Here is an 11,149-nt window from a genome sequence, read left to right on the forward strand (position 1 = left end):
AAGCTAAATCTGGCGAGTGTAGAGAGTATAGAGATATTGTTATCCACGTCGGCACCAACGATGTTAGGATGAAACAGTCAGAGGTCACCAAGTGCAACATAGCTTCAGCGTGTAAATCAGCTAGAAAGATGTGTCGGCATCGAGTAATTGTCTCTGGCCCCCTCCCAGTTAGGGGGAGTGACGAGCTCTACAGCAGAGTCTCAGCACTCAATCGCTGGTTGAAAACTGTTTTCTGCCCCTCCCAAAAGATAGAATTTGTAGATAATTGGCCCTCTTTCTGGGACTCACCCACAAACAGGACCAAGCCTGACCTGCTGAGGAGTGACGGACTCCATCCTAGCTGGAGGGGTGCTCTCATCTTATCTACCAACATAGATAGGGCTCTAACTCCTCTAGCCCCACAATGAAATAGGGTGCAGGCCAGGCAGCAGGCTGTTAGCCAACCTGCCAGCTTAGTGGAGTCTGCCAATAGCACAGTCAGTGTAGTCAGCTCAGCCATACCCATTGAGACTGTGTCTGTGCCTCGACCTAGGTTGGGCAAAACTAAACATGGCGGTGTTCGCCTTAGCAATCTTATTAGGATAAAGACCTCCTCCATTCCTGACATTATTGAAAGAGATCGTGATACCTCACATCTCAAAATAGGGTTACTTAATGTTAGATCCCTCACTTCAAAGGCAGTCATAGTCAATGAACTAATCACTGATCATAATCTTGATGTGATTGGCCTGACTGAAACATGGCTTAAGCCTGATGAATTTACTGTGTTAAATGAGGCCTCACCTCCTGGTTACACTAGTGACCATATCCCCCGTGCATCCCGCAAAGGCGGAGGTGTTGCTAACATTTACGATAGCAAATTTCAATTTACAAAAAAAAAAATGGCGTTTTCGTCTTTTGAGCTTCTAGTCATGAAATCTATGCAGCCTACTCAATCACTTTTTATAGCTACTGTTTACAGGCCTCCTGGGCCATATACAGCGTTCCTCTCTGAGTTTCCTGAATTCCTATCAGACCTTGTAGTCATAGCAGATCATATTCTAATTTTTGGTGATTTTAATATTCACATGGAGAAGTCCACAGACCCACTCCAAAAGTCTTTCGGAGCCATCATCGACTCAGTGGGTTTTGTCCAACATGTCTCTGGACCTACTCACTGCCACAGTCATACTCTGGACCTAGTTTTGTCCCATGGAATAAATGTTGTAGATCTTAATGTTTTTCCACATAATCCTGGACTATCGGACCACCATTTTATTACGTTTGCAATCGCAACAAATAATCTGCTCAGACCCCAACCAAGGAGCATCAAAAGTCGTGCTATAAATTCTCAGACAACACAAAAATTCCTTGATGCCCTTCCAGACTCCTTCTGCCTACCCAAGGACGTCAGAGGACAAAAATCAGTTAACCACTTAACTGAGGAACTCAATTTAACCTTGCGCAATACCCTAGATGCAGTTGCACCCCTAAAAACGAAAAACATTTGTCATAAGAAACTAGCTCCCTGGTATACAGAAAATACCCGAGCTTTGAAGCAAGCTTCCAGGAAATTGGAACGGAAATGGCGCCACACCAAACTGGAAGTCTTCCGACTAGCTTGGAAAGACAGTACCGTGCAGTACCGAAGAGCCCTCACTGCTGCTCGATCATCCTACTTTTCCAACTTAATCGAGGAAAATAAGAACAATCCAAAATTTCTTTTTGATACTGTTGCAAAGCTAACTAAAAAGCAGCATTCCCCAAGAGAGGATGGCTTTCACTTCAGCAGTAATAAATTCATGAACTTCTTTGAGGAAAAGATCATGACCATTAGAAAGCAAATTACGGACTCCTCTTTGAATCTGCGTATTCCTCCAGGGCTTAGCTGTCCTGGATCTGCACAGCTCTGCGAGGGCCTGGGATCGGGAGAGACACTTAAGTGTTTTAGTACTATATCTCTTGACACAATGATGAAAATAATCATGGCCTCTAAACCTTCAATCTGCATACTGGATCCTATTCCTACTAAACTGCTGAAGGAGCTGCTTCCTGTGCTTGGCCCTCCTATGTTGAACATAATAAACAGCTCTCTATCCACCGGATGTGTACCAAACTCACTAAAAGTGGCAGTGATAAAGCCTCTCTTGAAAAAGCCAAACCTTGACCCGGAAAATATAAAAAACTATCGGCCTATATCGAATCTTCCATTCCTCTCAAAAATTTTAGAAAAAGCTGTTGCGCAGCAACTCACTGCCTTTCTGAAGACAAACAATGTATACGAAATGCTTCAGTCTGGTTTTAGACCCCATCATAGCACTGAGACTGCACTTGTGAAGGTGGTAAATGACCTTTTAATGGCGTCAGACCGAGGCTCTGCATCTGTCCTCGTGCTACTAGACCTTAGTGTTGCCTTTGACACCATCGATCACCACATTCTTTTGGAGAGACTGGAAACAAGCACCCAAATTGGTCTACACGGACAAGTTCTGGCCTGGTTTAGATCTTACCTGTCGGAAAGATATCAGTTTGTCTCTGTGAATGGTCTGTCCTCTGACAAATCAACTGTACATTTCGGTGTTCCTCAAGGTTCCGTTTTAGGACCACTATTGTTTTCACTATATATTTTACCTCTTGGGGATGTTATTCGAAAACATAATGTTAACTTTCACTGCTATGCGGATGACACACAGCTGTACATTTCAATGAAACATGGTGAAGCCCCAAAATTGCCCTCGCTAGAAGCCTGTGTTTCAGACATAAGGAAGTGGATGGCTGAAAACTTTCTACTTTTAAACTCGGACAAAACAGAGATGCTTGTTCTAGGTCCCAAGAAACAAAGAGATCTTCTGTTAAATCTGACAATTCATCTTGATGGTTGTAAAGTCGTCTCAAATAAAACTGTGAAGGACCTCGGCGTTACTCTTGACCCTGATCTCTCTTTTGACGAACATATCAAGACTGTTTCAAGGACAGCTTTTTTCCATCTACGTAACATTGCAAAAATCAGAAATTTTCTGTCCAAAAATGATGCAGAAAAATTAATCCATGCATTTGTTACTTCTAGGTTAGACTACTGCAATGCTCTACTTTCCGGCTACCCGGATAAAGCACTAAATAAACTTCAGTTAGTGCTAAATACGGCTGCTAGAATCCTGACTAGAACCAAGAAATTTGATCATATTACTCCAGTGCTAGCTTCCCTACACTGGCTTCCTGTTAAGGCAAGGGCTGATTTCAAGGTTTTACTGTTAACCTATAAAGCGTTACATGGGCTTGCTCCTACCTATCTTTCCGAGTTGGTCCTGCCGTACATACCAATACGTACGCTACGGTCACAAGACGCAGGCCTCCTAATTGTCCCTAGAATTTCTAAGCAAACAGCGGGAGGCAGGGCTTTCTCCTATAGATCTCCATTTTTATGGAACAGTCTGCCTACCCATGTGAGAGACGCAGACTCGGTCTCAACCTTTAAGTCTTTACTGAAGACTTATCTCTTCAGTAGGTCATATGATTGAGTGTAGTCTGGCCCAGGAGTGTGAAGGTGAACGGAAAGGCTCTGGAGCAACGAACCGCCCTTGCTGTCTCTGCCAGGCCGGTTCCCCTCTCTCCACTGGGATTCTCTGCCTCTAACCCTGTTACAGGGGCTGAGTCACTGGCTTGCTGGTGCTCTTTCATGCCGTCCCTAGGAGGGGTGCGTCACTTGAGTGGGTTGAGTTACTGACGTGATCTTCCTGTCTGGGTTGGCGCCCCCCCTTGGTTTGTGCTGTGGTGGAGACCTTTGTGGGCTATACTCGGCCTTGTCTCAGGATTGTAAGTTGGTGGTTGAGGATATCCCTCTAGTGGTGCGGGGGCTGTGCTTTGGCAAAGTGGGTGGGGTTATATCCTTCCTGTTTGGCCCTGTCCGGGGGTTTCTTCGGATGGGGCCACAGTGTCTCCTGACCGCTCCTGTCTCAGCCTCCAGTATTTATGCTGCAGTAGTTTATGTGTCGGGGGGCTAGGGTCAGTTGGTTATACCTGGAGTACTTCTCCTGTCTTATCCAGTGTCCTGTGTGAATTTAAGTATGCTCTCTCTAATTCTCTCCTTCTCTCTTTCTCTCTGAGAACCTGAGCCCTAGGACCATACGTCAGGACTACCGGGCATGCTGACACCTTGCTGTCCCCAGTCCGCCTGGCCTTGCTGCTATTCCAGTTTCAACTGTTCTGCCTGCGGTTACGAAACCCCTACCTGTCCCAGACCTGCTGTTTTCAACTCTTAATGATCGGCTATGAAAAGCCAACTGAGATTTATTCCTGATTTATTATTTGACCATGCTTGTCATTTATGAACATTTTGAAAATCTTGGCTCTCTCTAATTTTCTCCTTCTCTCTTTCTTTCTCTCGGAGGACCTGAGCCCTAGGACCATACGTCGGGACTACCGGCCGTGGTGACTCCTTGCTGTCCCCAGTCCGCCTGGCCTTGCTGCTATTCCAGTTTCAACTGTTCTGCCTGCGGTTATGGAACCCCTACCTGTCCCAGACCTGCTGTTTTCAACTCTTAATGATCGGCTATGAAAAGCCAACTGAGATTTATTCCTGATTATTATTTGACCATGCTTGTCATTTATGAACATTTTGAAAATCTTGGCTCTCTCTAATTTTCTCCTTCTCTCTTTCTTTCTCTCGGAGGACCTGGGCCCTAGGACCATGCGTCGGGACTGCCGCCCGTGGTGACTCCTTGCTGTCCCCAGTCCGCCTGGCCTTGCTGCTATTCCAGTTTCAGCTGTTCTGCCTGCGGTTATGGAACCGCCACCTGTCCCAGACCTGTTGTTTTTCAACTCTTAATGATCAGCTATGAAAAGCCAACTGAAAATTATTCATGATTATTATTTGACCATGCTTGTCACTTATGAACATTTTTGAACATCTTGGCATAGTTCTGTTATAATCTCCACCCGGCACAGCCAGAAGAGGACTGGCCACCCCTCATAGCCTGGTTCCTCTCTAGGTTTCTTCCTAGGTTTTGGCCTTTCTAGGGAGTTTTTCCTAGCCACCGTGCTTCTACACCTGCATTACTAGCTGTTTGGGGTTTTAGGCTGGGTTTCTGTACAGCACTTCGAGATATTAGCTGATGTACGAAGGGCTATATAAAATAAAATTGATTGAAACTCTGTACGTGTTCTATCTGGTCTGAAGATGTGAAAAGTACATGAACTCTGTATGTGTTCTATCTGGTCTGAAGATGTGAAAAGTACATGAACTCTGTACGTGTTCTATCTGGTCTGAAGATGTGAAAAGTACATTAACTCTGTACGTGTTCTATCTGGTCTGAAGATGTGAAAAGTACATTAACTCTGTACGTGTTCTATCTGGTCTGAAGATGTGAAAAGTACATTAACTCTGTACGTGTTCTATCTGGTCTGAAGATGTGAAAAGTACATTAACTCTGTACGTGTTCTATCTGGTCTGAAGATGTGAAAAGTACATGAACTCTGTACGTGTTCTATCTGGTCTGAAGATGTGAAAAGTACATGAACTCTGTACGTGTTCTATCTGGTCTGATGTACCCGAGTTGGATTGGGACCTCACTCCTCAGATTGAAATGCCTTGAATGCTAGCTTTTTCGGTGGTGTAGCTGGCTAAGGCGTTGTCGAGTGTTTGCGAGACAGAGGACCCGAGATCAAGTAGCAGATTTTAGGAGGGAGGAAGATGTATTGTTAAACAAGCAGTTTGACAGCTGTTACATAAGCAAACATGCTTATTATCTCTCCCACACAGTCTCCTATACGTCAGTCTGGCCGGAAGACTTAAAGGTACATGAACATGTATGTTTTCAATCTGGTCTGAGGAACCAACATTAAAATGAATATGGTGAATGAAAGCTTACCCAAGTAAACTTCAGCCCAGCTTTAACAAAAAGGGTAATCAGGTGCTCAACTGGGGGGGACAATTCTAAAAAAGTAGTCCTACCTCCAGGACACTTCAACAGGTGACTATCCCAGAAAAGAAAAAGGAACAGTCTGTCTGCATATATTTTTTATTTTACCTTTATTGAACTACGCAAGTCAGTTAAAAACAAATTCTTATTTTACAATGATGGTCTACCCAGACAATACCCTCCCCTAATAACCCGGACGACGCTGGGACAATTGTGCGCCGCCCTGTGGGTCTCCCGATCACGGCTGGTTGTGATACAGCCCGGGATCGAACCAGGGTCTGTAGTGACACCTTTAGCACTGAGATGCAGTGCCTTAGACTGCTGCGCCACTCTGGAGTCTTTTAACATACATATACAGCATCTTTGTTTTACGGGACAGACAAGCAGGCTAAATGTACTGACTATGTCTGTTCTCCTTCTGGTCTGAAGACTGAAGACAGTGAATAAAGTGACTCTGACTCAGTACGCTTTCCTTCTTTCTTTTTCCCTTTCTCTCTCTCTCTTTTCCGTAGCAATATTTCCACGCCGGAGGAAACGGTCTGAAGAAGACGTTCCTTGAGAAGAGCCCTGACCTCAAGTCCCTCAAATACGCTCTGAGCCTTTACACACAGCCTACTGATGCCTTGATCAAGAAGTATATATGCACCCAAACCTCTCAAGGTAAGGACACTGAGCTAGTAGATATGCACCCAAACCTCTCAAGATAAGGACACTGAGCTAGTAGATATGCACCCAAACCTCTCAAGATAAGGACACTGAGCTAGTAGATATGCATCCCAAACCTCTCAAGATAAGGACACTGAGCTAGTAGATATGCATCCAAACCTCTCAAGATAAGGACACTGACTTAGTAGATATGCAACCAAACCTCTCAAGATAAGGACACTGAGCTAGTAGATATGCAACCAAACCTCTCAAGATAAGGACACTGAGCTAGTAGATATGCATCCCAAACCTCTCAAGATAAGGACACTGAGCTAGTAGATATGCATCCAAACCTCTCAAGATAAGGACACTGAGCTAGTAGATATGCACCCAAACCTCTCAAGATAAGGACACTGACTTAGTAGATATGCAACCAAACCTCTCAAGATAAGGACACTGAGCTAGTAGATATGCATCCCAAACCTCTCAAGATAAGGACACTGAGCTAGTAGATATGCATCCAAACCTCTCAAGATAAGGACACTGAGCTAGTAGATATGCATCCCAAACCTCTCAAGATAAGGACACTGACTTAGTAGATATGCAACCAAACCTCTCAAGATAAGGACACTGAGCTAGTAGATATGCATCCCAAACCTCTCAAGATAAGGACACTGAGCTAGTAGATATGCACCCAAACCTCTCAAAATAAGGACACTGAGCTAGTAGATATGCATCCAAACCTCTCAAGATAAGGACACTGAGCTAGTAGATATGCATCCAAACCTCTCAAAATAAGGACACTGAGCTAGTAGATGTGCATCCAAACCTCTCAAGATAAGGACACTGAGCTAGTAGATGTGCATCCCAAACCTCTCAAGATAAGGACACTGAGCTAGTAGATATGCACCCAAACCTCTCAAGATAAGGACACTGAGCTAGTAGATATGCATCCAAACCTCTCAAGATAAGGACACTGAGCTAGTAGATATGCATCCAAGCCTCTCAAGATAAGGACACTGAGCTAGTAGATATGCATCCAAGCCTCTCAAGATAAGGACACTGAGCTAGTAGATATGCATCCAAGCCTCTCAAGATAAGGACACTGAGCTAGTAGATATGCACCCAAACCTCTCAAGATAAGGACACTGAGCTAGTAGATATGCATCCAAACCTCTCAAGATAAGGACACTGAGCTAGTAGATATGCATCCCAAACCTCTCAAGATAAGGACACTGAGCTAGTAGAAATGTTCAGGGTTTAGGTCAATTCCATTTCAGTCAATTCAGGAAGAAATTCCAATTCCATTCTCTCTCATAGAGAAGCATTGATGGAAATTGGAATTAGAGTTTCAGTTAACTTTCTAACCCTGTTCACAGGAGGCTGGTTAGGGGAGGACGGCTCAAATTAATGACTGGAATGGGATGAAGGGAATTGTATCATGTGTTTGATGAGCTGGATACCGTTCCATTTATTCCATTACAGCCATTACTATGAGCCCGTCCTCCCCAATTAAGGTGCCACCAACCTCCTGTGACCCTGTGATAGTTATCCTTGCTTCTCTTACAGTGAGCTGCAGTGTTTTTCCATGTCAGCTTGGTTTCTCTCCAGTTTACCGTGTGAGATGGTTATTGCAGTAATTGCATTTTTTCATCTACTGCCTCCTTCAATCCCTTCCTCTTTCCATTTTACTCTTGCTTCTCTCTCTCTTTCTCACTCACTCTCTTTTGCTCTCTTTCTCTCTGTCGCTCTCTCTCTTTCTCACTCACTCTCTCTCTCTGTCGCTCTCTCTCTCTCTACGTCGCTCTCTCTCATCTCTCTGTTGCTCTCTCTCTCTCTGTCGCTCTCTCTTTGTTGCTCTCTCTTTGTCGCTCTCTCTCTCTTTCTCTGTCTCTCTCTCTCTCTCTCTCTCTCTCTCTCTGTCGCTCTCTCTCTGTCGCTCTCTCTCTGTCGCTCTCTCTCTCTCTCTCTCTGTCGCTCTCTCTCTGTCGCTCTCTCTCTGTCGCTCTCGCGCTCTCTCTCTCTCTGTCGCTCTCTCTCTGTCGCTCTCGCTCTCTCTCTCTCTGTCGCACTCTCTCTGTCGATCTATCTGTCCCAGTTCCATGCTGTGTTTTACTGTATCTCTGTGGAAGTGTGGGTTTTCTGTTTTCTTAACAGAGTAGAGCTACCTGATGGTCTATTTAGGGCAGTGGTTCCCAAACTTTTTATAGTCCCGTACCCCTTCAAACATTCAACCTCCAGCTGCGTACCCCCTGTAGCACCAGGGTCAGCACACTCTCAAATGTTGTTTTTTGCCGTCATTGTGAGCACACACATACATTACAATACATTTATTAAAAATAAATGTTTAAGTTTACATACACTTAGGTTGGAGTCGTTAATAGTTTTTCAACCACTCCACAAATTTCTTGTTAACAAACCATAGTTTTGGCAAGTCGGTTAAGACATCTACTTTATGCATGACAAGTAATTTTTCCAACAATTGTTTACAGACAGATTATTTCACTTATAATTCACTGTATCGCAATTCCAGTGGGTCAGAAGTTTACATACACTAAGTTGACTGTGCCTTTAAACAGTTTGGAAAATTCCAGAAAATGTTGTTATGGCTTTAGAAGCTTCTGATAGGCTAATTGACATAATTTGAGTCAATTGGAGGTGTACCTGTGGATGTATTTCAAGGTCTACCTTCAAACTCAGTGCCTCTTTGCTTGATATCATGGGAAAATAAAATGAAATCAGCCAAGACCTCAGAAATAGAATTGTAGACCTCCACAAGTCTGGTTCATCCTTGGGAGCAATTTCCAAACGCCTGAAGGTACCAAGTTCATCTGTACAAACAATAGTACACAAGTATAAACACCATGGGACCACGCAGCCGTCATACTGCTCATTAAGGAGACTCGTTCTGTCTCCTGGAGATGAACATACTTTGGTGCGAGAAGTGCAAATCAATCCCAGAACAACAGCAAAGGACCTTGTGAAGAAGCTGGAGGAAACAGGTACAAAAGTATTTATATCCACAGTAAAACGAGTCCTATGTCGACATAACCTGAAAGGCTGCTCAGCAAGGAAGAAGCCACTGCTCCAAAACCGCCATAAAAAAGTCAGACTACGGTTTGCAACTGCACATGGGGACAAAGATCATACTTTTCATACAAAATCATACAAAAATAGAACTGTTTGGCCATAATGACCATTATGTTTCGAGGATAAAGGGGAAAGCTTGCAAGCCGAAGAGCACCATCCCAACCGTGAAGCACGGGGGTGGCAGCGTCATGTTTTGGGGGTACTTTGCTGCAGGAGGGACTGGTGCACTTCACAAAATAGATGGCATCATGAGGAAAGGACAATGATGTGGATATATTGAAGCAACATCTCAAGACATCAGTCAGGAAGTTAAAGCTTGGTCGCAAATGGGTCTTCCAAATTAACATTGACCCCTAGCATACTTCCAAAGTTGTGGCAAAATGTCACGGTATTGGAGTGGCCATCACAAAGCCCTGACCTTAATCCTATAGAAAATGTGTGGGCAAAACTCAAAAAGCGTGTGCGAGCAAGGAGGCCTACAAACCTGACTCAGTTACACCAGCTCTGTCAGGAGGAATGGGACAAAATTCACACAACTTATTGTGGGAAGCTTATGGAAGGCTACCCGAATTGTTTGACCCAAGTTAAACAATTTTAAGGCAATGCTACCAAATACTAATTGAGTGTATGTACACTTCTGACCCATTGGGAATGTGATGAAAGAAATAAAAGCTGAAATAAATCATTCTCTCTACTATTATTCTGACATTTCACATTCTTAAAATAAAGTGGTGATCCTAACTGACCTAAGACAGGGAATTTTTACTAGGATTAAATGTCAGGATTGTGAAAAACTGAGTTTAAATGTATTTGGCTAAGGTGTATGTAAACTTCTGACTTCAACTGTATATACAGTACAAAATCCATGTGTACGTGTCTGCATATTGCGTGCTCGTGGAAGCAGAGCAACTTGTGTCGTCGACAGGTGCAGGTGTAGTACTGCTGGTAGTAGCAGTACTACTAATAGAGCTGGTATGTGTCTATGGACGCGGGCCTTACTTTTTAAACTTTTTTTAATCATTAAGCAATTTTCTATCCAATGGAATGAGAAGCAGCTACATTTGGCTACATATGGACCGTTACTGGAATTCCCGCAAGAGAGTAACGGTTAATGTGATTGGATATTAATTATTTGACTAGGCTACCTGTATTTGACATTGTGTTGTTTTTTCGCTGAACACAGATCATTTTTATATACTTCCCATCCTACCATCCCTAACCTGATTGGAGTAAACTAACGAATCTACCATCCCTAACCTGATTGGAGTAAACTAACGAATCTACCATCCCTAACCTGATTGGAGTAAACTAACGAATCTACCATCCCTAACCTGATTGGAGGTAACTAACGATCCTACCATCCCTAACCTGATTGGAGTAAACTAACGATCCTACCATCCCTAACCTGATTGGAGTAAACTAACGATCCTACCATCCCTAACCTGATTGGAGTAAACTAACGATCCTACCATCCCTAACCTGATTGGAGTAAACTAACGATCCTACCATCCCTAACC

The 11,149-nt window shown here is 43.7% G+C and overlaps 1 protein-coding gene across 1 annotated transcript in view; it reads left to right on the forward strand.

The window, feature by feature from the left end:
• LOC120024771 (protein unc-13 homolog C-like) overlaps window positions 1–11,149 on the forward strand; it is a 178,709-nt gene that overhangs the window by 143,232 nt on the left and 24,328 nt on the right. Inside the window, 1 exon segment of the mRNA XM_038969056.1 lies at window positions 6,410–6,557. Coding sequence (XP_038824984.1) covers window positions 6,410–6,557 — 148 coding nt within the window.

Source organism: Salvelinus namaycush, chromosome 30 (assembly GCF_016432855.1).
Source record: "Salvelinus namaycush isolate Seneca chromosome 30, SaNama_1.0, whole genome shotgun sequence".
Lineage (NCBI taxonomy): Eukaryota > Metazoa > Chordata > Actinopteri > Salmoniformes > Salmonidae > Salvelinus > Salvelinus namaycush.